This window comes from Neopelma chrysocephalum, unplaced genomic scaffold (genome assembly GCF_003984885.1).
Source record: "Neopelma chrysocephalum unplaced genomic scaffold, ASM398488v2 Primary Assembly neopelma1_165, whole genome shotgun sequence".
In the NCBI taxonomy this organism is placed as follows: Eukaryota; Metazoa; Chordata; class Aves; order Passeriformes; family Pipridae; genus Neopelma; species Neopelma chrysocephalum.
The window spans coordinates 621,944-635,519 of record NW_020897827.1 but is presented as its reverse complement, the minus strand read 5'-3'; the positions used below and the strand labels follow the sequence as shown (position 1 = coordinate 635,519).

Genomic DNA, 13,576 nt, shown 5'->3' with positions numbered 1-13,576 from the left:
AGGCCTGAAACCAAGCCAACACATTAAAACTAACCACAAAAATTGCCATAACTGCACTTCTGCAAATCTGTCTTGTATTGCATAAAAACCCACAGTTTATTTAGGAATTTGGTGGAGTAAGAAGGGGGAAAGGAGAGCCACGGACCAAACACACTCAGATATTTGGGTAAGACACGACAAGGAGGGTTTTTAAGGAGAGCAACACACCAGATTCAGTAGATGAAGTTGTTCTACTTCAGTTTTACACCAGGAACATGATTCTTTTTTTTCCAGCCTGCTTTGCTTTATATCATGAGCTTTAAACCTTCAGCTCACACATTAAGTTCTGTATCTGTTGGAAAAAGACAAAATAAAAGCTATAAAGCCTGCCAAGAAATAAGTGGCTTGGGTTTGTTTTTCCAAAATCAGGTTCACAGAGTCACGTTTAAATAGGAATTAATTTGGCTTCGGCCTCAGAAGGAATTGTTGGGAGCCAGTGTTTTTGCCAGATCTTTAATGTCCATTTAAAAAGTTCCTTAGACATCTCTGAGGAGATGTTGTCTTGGAGAACAACTCAAATCCTGAGCTCAGGAGATGGAATGAGCGGGGCCAGAGGTGGAGAGGGGGAGCCTAAAAGAACAATTTTGGCTCTGCTAAAGGTGCCACAGAGCAGAAAAGCAGAAGGAAAGTTTTATTAATATCTATTTTCATGATACTTCATGTCAGAATGTAAAAAGTGGCAGAAATATTTATCAAATATCCAATATACAACATTTGATATTCCCTTGAACATTAAATACTCAAGAGAAAAATGCATCTTTTCCCCCCATTGTTTCAAACGTGACCAACCCAGTGACCCTCTATTTTATTAAATTTCCATCTCTCTAAAAATGTTACAGCCTTGAAATCCTCATCTTTACAGAAACACCTTCTGGATTGACATTCAGCCCTCTCCAAACTGAAGGTGTGCAATTCAAAGGCAAAGCTGCTCCTAAGCCTGACCCTGGGTCTGGCCCAGAGCTGATGACCAGGAACCCACTGGGAGTAATGAACCTCCAGGGTGGGAAATCAAGGTAGGAAACCCACCCTGGGAGCGACTCCCTGGGCACAGAGGGGCTGCACAGCTCAGGGGGATGTTTGAGCATCACCACGAGCCGTTTTTAATGCCCCAAAGGTTTGGGAGCAGCAGCTGCTGGTGCTGCCAGCCCAGATCAGCCCCTTCCCACAGCCCAGGAGGACACAGGGGCCAGGCCTGGGCTGGGATCTCCCAGCAGGGGCTGCACACACTGAACACACCAGGAGCTGCACGAGTTGGGAGCTGTGTGTTGACACCAAAATCCATCTGCAGCTGTTCTGAGTCCAACCCTGCAGGTTTTCCAGCAGCTCAAGAGCACAGGGGCTGCAGGCAGGGGGAGGATTCCTCCTCTCCAGGAGCTGTTTGCCAACCCCACATCCCTGTGCTCCAGCACACACGAGCTGCCAGGCAGATGGCAGGAGTTACACCACCCCCTGATAAACCCAACATGTAAAAGTTGGCTGTGGCTGAGATTTGGGAAGCAGGAGGCTCCCAGTGCCCAGCACAGGAAGGACATGGAGCTGCTGGAGCAAGTCCAGAGGAGGCACCAGGATGGTCAGAGGGATGGAGCAGCTCTGCTGGGAGAGCTGGGATTGTTCAGCCTGGAGAAGAGAAGCTTTGGGGTGACCTGACTGTGGCCTTCCAGGACCTGAAGGAGCTCCAGGAAAGATGGAGAGAGACTGTTTTCAAGGGATGGAGGGACAGGACACAGGGAATGGCTTCCCACTGCCAGAGGACAGGGTTAGAGGGGATATTGGGAAAGAATCCTTCCCTGGGAGGGTGGGGAGGCCCTGGCACAGGTTGCCCAGAGAAGCTGTGGCTGCCCCGGGATCCCTGGAAGTGTCCAAGGCCAGGTTGGACGGGGCTTGGAGCAACCTGGGCTGGTGGAAGGTGTCCCTGCCCATGGCAGGGGGTGGCACTGGATGAGCTTTAAGGTCCCTTCCAACCCAAACTATTCCATGACTCTGTGATTCTGTGATTTGGGGCTGTGTTTGTACCACCCAGGGCTCTTCAGGAGACACTTTGTGCTGCTCTCAGGTTGTTTAACAATGGGCAAGGTGATGGTTCATGGAATCCCAGAATCATTAAAGCTGGGAAAGACCTTAAAGATCATCAACTCCAACCCTCAACCCAGCAGCACCTCTGTGTTCACCACCCAAGTGCCACATCCACATGTCTTTGGAACACTTCCAGGGGGAAAAAACGTGTGAATTCGTGTCAAACTGTCACAGTTTGAGTGAATGCCCAGAGCTGTGGGTCAGGACTGAAAATAATAATAGGTTAAAAGGTGTGGCAATGAATACACTGACAGAGGTTTGTTAAGATGAAATGTTTTCATTTTCCTATTCCCACATTAACAGTTGTTCTGGAGGAAATCCCCAGCTCCCAGCACCGAAGGGAAGCTGGATTGGAGCTGTATCACTGCACCACAGCAGTTCCTGGGGGGGGACTGCCTTAACTGGGATTATATTCTGATCATAAATGTCTCAAGGACAGAAGGGAGCTGGACAGAGACTCATAAAAGGGCATAGAAAATGTTAAGTGCTCTAAAATATTGTAATAATAAAAATTGTTCATATTTAGGGGTCTGATGGCTTCTGCAACCCCAAGGGAGGAGGGGGAGGAGGAGAATGGATTTGGATTTTCTATTCCAGGACGTTGTATCACCATTTCTGACAGTCTCAATGCTGGGTTTTATCCCCCACACCACAAATAATCCCTCCAGTCTCCCCCTGCTGCTACAGCTTGGCCAAGAATTGAGAGGATTCACCTGCTCAATCCAGCAGATCCATGACCTGCAGAGAGGGAATGAACTGGGCAGCTCCAAGGACACTCTGCAAAAGCTTCAGGAGGGAATCCATTACAATGGGGTGCTGGGGCTGGAGAGCTCCTCTGGTCACTGGAGAGCAGTTTTGGGGCACTGAGAGCTCCTTTGTGTCACTGAGAGCTCTTCTGGGTCACTAGAGAGGACCTCTGGTCATTGGAGAGCACCTTTGGTCACTGAGAGCTCCTCTGGGTCATTGGAGAGCAGTTTTGGGGCACTGAGACCTCCTCTGGTCACTGAGAGCTCCTGTGGGTCACTGCAGAGCAGTTTTGGGGCACTGAGAGCTCCTCTGTGTCACCAGAGAGGACCTCTGGTCACTGGAGAGCACCTCTGGTCACTGAGACCTCCTGTGGGTCACTGCAGAGCCATTTCCACAGGAATTACGGTTCCTGAGGAAACCTGGGTCCAAATTCCCAAAGCAATCACTGATTTTGAAGTGCCCTGAACACAAAACAATTCCAGGAAACACCAAGGGGCCAAACCATGGGAACTGTTAAATGTCCTTCAAAGCACATCGAGCTCCAACAACTTCATTCCCACCAAGAGTTCCACCCCAGGAGACACTGGATGGAGCTGCAGCATCCAGGTGCTGCTGTGGAAGAACCACAGTTACACAAAAGTGCTGGAATAAAGGAACTGGAATGTGTTTCAGCCACAGCAGAGTCCTCTTTCCAGAGGCTTTGGGATAGAACTGGTGCTCACTATACAATGGCAGCAGGACACAGGTTAGGGAAGGAAAAACTCACCAATAAATCACTTCAGACTCAAAAAACAAAGGCCATAAATCCAATAAATTGCTGCTATTCATGGTATTGGGCAGAGAATTGACTTGAGATGTAGAGGCCAAGACTGAAATAAAGGATTCCCAGTTCTGCTGCAAAAACTAAACTCCTGAGCCTGTGGAGAGCCCAAACCCCTCTCCTGAGCTCACTGTGTTCCCAATATTACAAATCCAGGGCTGAGGGAGATAAGGATTTTTTCCCATGCCAGGAACACATTGAGAAGTGCAACAAAAGGTTGTTTTTGCATGGGAATGTGAGCTGGGGAGGCTTCCCTGGCCAGGGACCCATCAGAGAATGAACAGCAGCAGAGGGGAGATGGGTTTTAAGACAGGGAATGATCCTCTGCTGAGTTCCTTCATGAGCTCCCTTCTCACAGGACGAGTGTTTGCAAAAACTCAGTTGCAACAACAGTTTTCCAAAATATAAAATAATTCAGACACTGAACCTCCTCAGGTGCTGCAATTCCACCTCTCCATGTCCTGGAGTCGCTCAGGACAACAAACCTTCCATCCATGCAATGTATTTTCTGAAGGAAAACTGTCATTTCTCAACCCAAATTACAACTGAGGAATTACCAGAGATGATCATCATGGAATCATGGAATGGTTTGGGTTGGAGGGACCTTAAAGCCCATCCAGTGCCACCCCCTGCCATGGGCAGGGACACCTTCCACCAGCCCAGGTTGTCCCAAGCCCCGTCCAACCTTATAAATACCATAAATCAGCCAAAAGTAAATTTTAGCTAAATCCTGAAAGATTTTTTTTAAGTTCCTAAGACAAGTCAAGAGAATTAAGCCAATTTTTCTAGTTTATACTGGGTTTATTCACATTTATTTTGTATAAAGAAACCACTTTCCCTTTGCCACCCCCCTTGCCCAGAGTCAAGCACCTGGTGAGTCAAAGCTGTGGGTCAGGGCTCAACCCGAAACCCAGCAGAATTTTCCCAAAAATGGATTATGACCAGAAATCCTGCACAAAAAACAAAGCTCAAGCCCTGAAAGGAATGCCAGGGAACTGTGACATGGATCAAATCTGGGCCTTTGTCAGCCCCAGCCCTGCTGACAGTGGTGCCAGCCTGGCAGGGCTGAGCAGAGCTGGCAGTGGGGACAAAGGACAGATGACAGGAAACAGCAGTTTGGAGCAGCTGAGTGGCCTGAGCTCCTTTGGATCTCACCAGCACCTCTGGAACTGCCTGGGAATGAGCCCTGGACACACCCACTGTCAGCTCAGGGATCCTCCTCAAAGCTTCAGTGACAGGATAATTTGATACCAGGGGTTCAACCCTCCTTTGTGTGCAGGCTCTGCCCTGGGAGATGGTTATTTCCTCGAAATGAGGCTTTGGGAAGACACATCACCAGCTGAAATCCCAGTTTGGGCTCCTCTTTCTTGCTTTGTCCCAGAAACCCAAGGTGAACATCCCCATCATCCCTCCAGACTGGCACTGGCTACAGAGAAGATGCTGTTTTAGCTCCCTTATCTATAAATCTCAGCAGTTAATCAAGGTTTTCTACCACAGAGAGGCAAACAGCTTTAAAAGAAAGGAACAATCTCAAACTGATGAAAATCAGCTGAGTTTTGATATGAAAAAAACCCACCTTTATGACAACTTGAAGGTTTAACCTCTTGTCTGATTCCTGGGCCTGAGCTGGAAGGTTTGTTTCTCCTTATCAGTGGAAAAAAAAAATCTGATAATAAAAAGCTTGAATCCATTTTAATCAAATGATTTGTGTTGCAGACCGGGCTCATCACTGAGCTGAGCATTTTTCCCTAAACAAGCAAATTCACATCATGTCGAATCTCCCCTGGCTTTGTTTACAGACAGCATCAAAAACACAGGAAATTCTCCTGCACAATGGGCTGAAAATGGGCATTTACAGGGTGTTTCTCTCCATCTCTGTGACAAACCCTCCACGTTCAGACTAATGACAAAATCACCTCAAACTGCACCACTTAGACCAGGGCAAAAAATAACACCTTTCACAAAAAGGAGGCTTTGCTTGCCACACTGGGAGCTGGTGAAAAGAGCAGAACACCAGAAAAAAACCCCATTTCTGAGTTCTTCTCTTTGTACCAAACAGATTCAACCCCCCCAGATCGCTGCAGTCCCGGTGGGGGTTTATCAAACACTGATTTATGCAGGGCAGGGGGTGAGGGCTGAACGCCTCATCCTCAGCTTTGAACAGCTCCAGTCCTCAGGGCTGAAGCTTTGAATAGCAGGGAAGTGGTCAAAGTGCTCTTTTTTTCCCCAAAAAATGGCTTTTGTGAATGTCCTGAGGTGCCTCCTCCAGGCTGAGCCCCGGCTCAGCTTTGGGCTTCCCTGCACCCACCCCGAGGGAGGAGCAGCCTCTGGACCCCACCGAGGTGTGATCCCACTGCTCCCCTTCCAGGCTCCTGCTCTGCTCAGTCCATAAACTCTGGCCCAGGATCTTTGTTTGCAGCAGGATCTCTTTGTTACTCAGCAGATAAAAGCTTTGATCCCAGATCTGTCCCTGTCAGGTACAGAGGTTTGGAAGGATGTTTTGGAAGGATGCCCTTCCCCAGGCCAGCCTTGCTTGATATGGAAGCCTGGGAAAGCTGGGCACCTTCCACCAAACCTGGTAATATTTCACTTTAATTTGAAAGGCTGGTTTAGCTGTTGAAGGGTTACAGTGGACAGTGGACTGGATGATCTTGAAGGTCTCTTCCAACCCTAATGGCTCTGGGGTTCTGTTCTGTGCTAGCACAGATTCCCCCTCCCCAGGTTTTTTAAATCTATGTACACACATGTTTATACACAGAATTGCCACATTTTACACATACCTAAGAATACATACATCTGTTTTCCCCACATATTCTGGGCACTGGCACAGTTTGTCCAGAGAAGCTGTGGCTGCCCCAGCCCTGGAAGTGTCCAAGGCCAGGTTGGAGCAACCTGGGATAGGGGAAGGTGTCCCTGCCCGTGGCAGGGGGTGGCACTGGGTGGGCTTTAAGATCCCTCCCAACTCAAACCACTCCATGATTCTATAATATGTGCATATACACCCTGGGATGGTGTGAGATCCATGGGTGTGAATTCCTGCTCCAGGCACACCAGGGGGAGGCCCCAGAACTGAGGGAAACGAATCCAGGGCACACTGAGGACTCAAACTGGCCGAAGGGTCTCCAGCGTGCTGGAAAACACCGAATTATCCTCAGGCAAGTGATTTTCTGCTGGGATTGTTGTGTACTGGTAACTCCCCCTGCCCTTCAGGAATCCTGGAAGGAAACCAAGGGCTGTGGCTGCAGACAATGTGGGGATTAGGGAACAGAAAGCACGGGAGAGCAGTGACACAGTGATCCCAACGCGTGGGCAGCGAGACAGAACAAACCCTGCCAGCTCCAGCACAGCAACAAATGAGTAAATGGGAACAGGATGGGCCTTGGGAACCTTCTGTGGGGACACCTGAGCTGCCTGAAAACCCCCCAGGGGTCAGGTGACAGCATCCACACAGGGTGACAGTGTGACCAAGGACGGGGAGAGCCAAAGGAATGTGGCTCCCACCGGGTCTTTCCAGGGAAGTGCAGCCAGAGAGTCCTCAGTGTGCTGGACTGAGCAGCTGGAACATCTTCTGCAGCCTGAAGGGCCACGAAGGTGTAAAACATGGACAGGACAAGTCACTCCTGGCTGATAATCCTCCCCCTTTACAGCCACCCTCCCTCCTCCAAGAGCTCCTCAGGCCCCTCTCTCCCAGCCCAGGCTCCAGCACTCACAGGGACACTGGGGCCACATCCACAGCTCCCAAAAGCTGCTTCCCTGCCTTGGGAAACCAAGATGAGGGCTCTGTGCTGCCCAGGTCATGTCAGAGCATCTCTGCCTCCTGCTGAGCAGCAACAAGAGTCCCACGATCCCATTTCATACGAGGGACCACCCACCACACTCTGCTGCCAGAGGATTTTCCCAGCTATCCCATGCCCTCACTCAATCCCAGCTCTTCTCACCTGGCAGGGACAAGGGCTCTGGCAGGAGATGCTCATCCCTGGGGCTGAGACAGCCAGAGAACAGCAGCAAACACCAGGGGAGCTCAGCTCATGGACATGTTTTGCGGGCAGACATCAACTTGCTGTGGCCACATCAGCATCTCAGCTGGATTCCCATAATTTCTGTTGGGAATTCAGCTGCCTAAGTGCATTGTTAAAAAAAAAAATGAACCTAGCTCATCTATTAGAAGTATGACTCAAACTCCTGGTAACTCCACTGAACATTTTCCAGCTCACAGAAGCATCGTGTTGGTTTTACACTCCATAAACACTCCCTTGGGAGCACAACCTCCAGGTAAGGCCATTCCCACCAGGAATAATTTTAAAAGATGCAGCTTCAGGTAGGTGAAAAGATGTGAACTCAGGCAAAACATTCCCAAATGTGAAGCTTTTATGCCCAGGAACAGGAACAGGGTCACGTCTCCAAAAGCAGCTGCCAGAATTCAGAACCTAAAGATGTCACCTCTAGGCCTGTTCTGAAGTGTCTAATCTATTTATTGCTGAAAACCTCCAAAATTCCCAAACAGATGTCTCAGTGATGAAGCTTCCAGCTCAAAGAGTTTGGAAAAAATAATAAAATCTGATACAAAGCAGCTGAATGAGAAGGTTTGAGCACCCTCAGCACAGGTGACCCCACCAGGCTCCCCCTCCCCTTCCCTACACACAGAGTGGCACTGGACTGACAGGATTTTATTGCACAAATAGCTAAAATATCATTGCCTTCTGCCCCCCACAGAACCACAGGTGGCTGTGACACCCCAGCCCTGCTAAACCTCCCAGCAGGGCTCCAGGAGGGATGTTGGGATGGCTGGAAACAGCTCTGTGTGTTCAGAGAGGGCCCCAGTGGGAGCCCTGGCACCCATGGGAGCTGCTCCTCCGTGGAGCAGAGCTCTGAAATCCCACTGCAGGTCACAAATTGAACCTTCAGGCTCAAGGCTTTCCTGCTGGATCCAGGCTTTGCTCTCAGCAACCACCTCCTCCCAGGCAGGACAGGGAAACCCAACCCCTGCCATGAAGCACACGACCTCCAGCTAATCCTGGTTAATGAGGAATTCCCAAAGCCCCTCTCCAGCCAGGGGTCAGCTAATCCCATCACTGACAGCATTTCCTGACTCTCAGAAAATTGAGAGTGACTGAAACCACGAATATTTCCTTCCATTTTGATTTACAGATACTGCTTTGAAGAGGGAAACAGTGATATTGGGATATTAGGAAAATGAAATGCAAGTTGTCCTGTGCATTACCCTTAATCCTGGAACTTTTCTTGGATGTTTGGAAAAATGGGCTTTTAGACCAGCCCTCCCCTTTAACCAGCTGTGCTGAGATTTGTCATTTGAAGCACTAAAATAATGCTAATTTAAGTAGAGCTTCTCAGCATGTGAGTGTATTTAACTGCCATTCTCCTGCAGACAGTGATTAGATTAAACCTAATTCTTTTTAAAGATAGAAATGTCAGTGTTAAGATCAGTAAAAAACCTGAAAATCAGCGGTTTCCACCCTTGGATGAAGGTCAATATTTCAGGCTGATGGTCACACAACACCCTTGGTTAAAAGGAAGCACAAGTGGCTGGGGTGGAGGGTGGCACAGGTGACAAAGGCTGGAGATCTGGGGACTCATCCAAGGAAAAGGAACAGGATTCCTGGGCAGTTTGGCCGCTGAACACAAGATCTGGAGTGTAACCAAGAGTTTCACAGCACTCTGGAGACCTGGCAAGGCCCTGAGCAGCACCAGCCACCAGAAGGTGATGCCAGACATGACAGAGCTCCAGCAACTCCACAGGACTCCCAAACAAAGTGTGGTGCTTTACACCACCTCCTGAACCTTCAAGAGTTTGAGATTAAATGATATTTAGGTAAAAGCAAAACCAGAGAATGTTTTCTGTTGCCTTTCAGGCCTGAATTTCCCCAACCAAGTGATGCCAGTGCTGAGGATTCATTTCCAGTGGACTCAGCCCCTGCTCCAGCAGCACAGACAGCCCTGAGCTCCACACCACCGTGGGGAGAAGGGGCTGGACCAGCACATCCCTCTTGAATTCACAGAAAAAATACCCAGGGACCTCAAGTGACCTAAATTGCCTCTCATTTTCCTGCCACTCACAGCTCTGTGTGAAGATTCACTTATAAAGGCTCAACACTATCAGTCACAAATGGAGCACTGATGTTGGGAATGGCAAAGGCTGCAGGTGCTGATCAGCAACAATTCTTCCTGGGAATCTGCCCTGGAGGAGCCAGGGAACCCTCCCAAGTGCTCATTCCACACCCCATTTCTCCACAAAGTTGGAGCGAGTTCTGGGCAGTCCAGAGCAGCCCCAGGAGTCACAAAGTGACTCCTGGGGCTGCTCTGGACTGCCCAGAACTTGGTCCTGAGATCCAGGGGATTGTTCTGCTCCAGCTGCAGCTCCAGCAGCTCAATCCTGGCTAACCAGGTAACCAACTGATCACCAACAGACAGACCTGGCACAGGGATTTACCAGGCAAACAGATTTAAGGAAACACAGATGACATTTTACAGCTCAGCAATAAATCACCTGCTGACACAACCGGGAGCAACTGGAGAAACAAAAAGCTCTGTCTCAGTTTTATAAATTAAGAGTTTGGCTGAAAGGAGCCTTCAGGAGCCATTGTGAATCTCTCTAAAATATTGAGAGAGACATATAAACATCTGTTTTTTTTATTTAAGGCATGAGATAAGTACTTGGTATGTCTCAGCTATTTAAATGTTAAATTAATTCATTGTTAACGAAGACACGGGCTCCCTATTTTTGCTATATCAGACCCTGGGATTACTATATTTTGTAACTTTATTTACAGTGTTCTTCTGAATAACACCTAAATGTAACATTTAAAGTACATATTGTGGAAGCTAAGCCTTGATTTGGTGTCCTAATGCTTTTAAAGTGTTCGACCCAGCTCTGGTTTCTGCAGCGTTGCTCCCCATAGAAAATTTAAAACATTTAAATCTGAAAAGCCCCCCCCTCGTCACCTTTGAGGTGTTAAAACCCTTCCCTGTGGGTTATTTTACACTCAAACCCACAAAAATCCAAGCCAGTTTATAAAGGCAGCCTCAGTGATATTTCTCCCCAATCTGACAGGCAGGGAAGGAGAAGAGGCAATGAAGTGTTGCAGCCAAAAGGTGAGTCCCAAAAACTTCAGGAAAAGCCCTGGTATCCCAGCAGTGCAGTGAATTTGGCACCACAGTGACTCCAGGAGGTGACCTGAGTGTCCAACAACCCCCCCAGCACTGACCTCTTGAAGTGACTGGCCAGGACTCCCACCAGCTCCCCGATCCTGCTGTCGCTGGAGGGCTCGGGGCTGAACAGGCACACGATGAGATCCTTGTTGTCCTTGGTGTGGAACACCACCAGCTGGTCCTTCCCGTTGGAGACACTCAGCCCCACCAGCTGGGGGGAGAAAGAAAGCAAGAACAACCTTATGCCCCATCCCTGGAATGTCCAAGGCCAGGTTGGATGGGTTGGAGCAACCTGGGATAGCGGGAGGTGTCCCTGCCCATGGCACAGGGTGGGACTGGATGGGCTTTAAGGTCCCTTCCAACCCAAACCATCCCGGGATTCTGTGACCCTGATGTTCACAGGACATGTGGATGTGGCCCTTCAGGACCTGGTTTAATGGTGACCATTAATGGTGTTGGCAGCTGGACTCGATGACCTTAAAGGGCTTTTCCAGCTGGAACGATTCTGTGACCCCGGGACAGGTAAAACAAGGATATAACAAGAATATAAACTATGAACCCCACAAAGCCCTGAGGATTCCCATGTTTAGGCTTGGATTAAGGTCTGGCTGTTCTGACAAAATAAAAAGCGTGGAGGTTTGGTTTGGGTTTTTTATTTTCTGATGGTTTTGCCTGTGAAGTGGCTGCACTTGGCTCAGCAAAAGCTTTGGCATCATCTCACAAAGGAAAAGCAGGGAGTTCTTAGGAGGGACAATGTGGGTGCACAGGTTATTCAGATGAATATCAGAGAAAGCAGAAAATGAATCTGAGCTGAGGAAACAAAGGGTAAGGAGGGGAAAAAGAAAGCATCAAAAGGCAACTACATCAAACCAGAGAAAAGAGCAAGGAAAATAAAATAAATAGAATAATGTAGAATAGAATAAAATAAATAAATAGAATAAGATAAATAGAATAAAATAGAATAAAATAGAATACAATAAAATAAAATCAAACAGAATAGAATAAAATAAAATAAATAAACAGAATAAGATAAATAGCATAAAATAGAATACAATAAAATAAAACAGAATAAAATAAATAGAAAAAATGAAACAAAAAGTTGACTTAAAATAAAATAAAAAGAATAAATAAAATTAAAAAAGAAAAATAGAATTGAATAAAATAAATAGAATAAAATAGAATTAAAAAAAAATAAATTAAAATAAAATAAATAAAATAGGTAAAAGGATGATGAGTACAGAGAGAACACAGCAGAGCTTTCCTTTTCACTAAAAGGAAAGTTTTGGATCTTTGGGTCACCCAGAGATCTTCAGAGAGAAGCCACATCCTCCTACAAGTGAGAGGCACCCATGCACCATTTTTTTGGAAATCAAAGTCTCATTATTCCATTCCTCAAGGAAAAAGGTTCCTGTGGAGCCCTAGAGCCTGTTGGGGGGGGAGCACCAATTTCAGCTGGACATTCCTGACTCCTTTGGGACACGGATCCCACCCAGGCCCAGGCTGGTCCCTGGGTTTGGTTTAACACTCACAACAGATCATTTCCAAGAAACCTGTTCCAGCTCTGCCTGTCTCACACATCCCAGAAAAGCCCAGCTCAGCCAACAGCCTGTGCCCTATTTTTGGGATGAGACACTTCCCGAGGTCCGAATCCCTGGGATTTTGTTGGGTTGTTCCCCAGGAGCTGAAGGACAGAAACTGCTGCTCCTGGAACCCCGGGCAGGGACCTCCTGCAGCCACGATCCCCCGGCACAGGGGGAGTTTATTCTCTGTCCAGGCTCTTCTGGGGCCATGAAACGCTTTCAAAACAAGCTCCACTTCATGCACAGGCATTGACAGCTGCCTGGGTTTATAGTGTCCCTTAAAATTAATTTGCATGCTTAAATACCCTCCTGTGAGCACAATAGCACCACGGGGACTGCTGCCATCGAGGTTTTAAATGTGCAGCGAGCGTGAAAGATGAACAAGTCGCAGTGTCGGATTTGAAAAGGCAATTTAAACATTAATTATTCAACAGAACCCTGTTAGCAGTCCAAGAGCCCTTCAAAATTCCTCCCATTTCACCCCTCCCCGTAAGACTCTCTGAACAAATCAGTGCAACACAAAAGAAATCATTTCAGAGAAGGTGCTTATCTCAGTATTTACCAACACTAATATTGGCTCTGCTTGAAGAGCAGGAAAAAAACCCCTCAGCTTCCACAGAACATCCTTCATTGTGCTCACATTGTACAGTGCCTGCAAGAGCCTTTCTGCTGCCTGGGTGCCTCTTAATTCCTCTCTGCCATTATCTGTTTGGTTTTAATTCAGGTAAGAACAAAAAAGGTAGCTGTATATTGGTACTTCTGAGGGAACTGCACGTGGGAAATCCACAGGGAAAATCCACAGGGAAAATCCCCCCAAAGCAGCATCTTCATCCAGAGAAATCACTGGGGTTGAAAGGGAAGGTCCTGCTTGTCATGTGCACAGAATGACACATCCCTCACCCAGGACACAAATCACAGAGTCATGGCCTGGTTTGGCCTGGAGGGACCTTAAAGATCATCCAGTTCCATGGGCAGGGACACCTTCCACCAGCCCAGGTGGCTCCAACCTGGCCTTGGACACTTCCAGGGATCCAGGGGCAGCCACAGCTTCTCTGGGCAACCTGTGCCAGGGCCTCCCCACCCTCCCAGGGGAGGATTCCTTCCTTCCATCTAAGCCAAATCAAAGCTGATTTAGTTTCCAGTCCTTCCC

At 48.0% G+C, this 13,576-nt stretch overlaps 1 protein-coding gene across 3 annotated transcripts in view; it reads right to left on the bottom strand.

Annotated features, from left to right (window-relative positions):
• The window catches only part of MYO1D (myosin ID), a 145,068-nt gene that overhangs the window by 44,277 nt on the left and 87,215 nt on the right, over window positions 1-13,576 (bottom strand). For all 3 annotated transcript variants that reach the window (XM_027701693.1, XM_027701696.1, XM_027701695.1), the window contains exon 21: window positions 10,903-11,057. In XM_027701693.1, coding sequence (XP_027557494.1) covers window positions 10,903-11,057 — 155 coding nt within the window. The remainder of the gene's footprint in view (window positions 1-10,902; window positions 11,058-13,576) is intronic.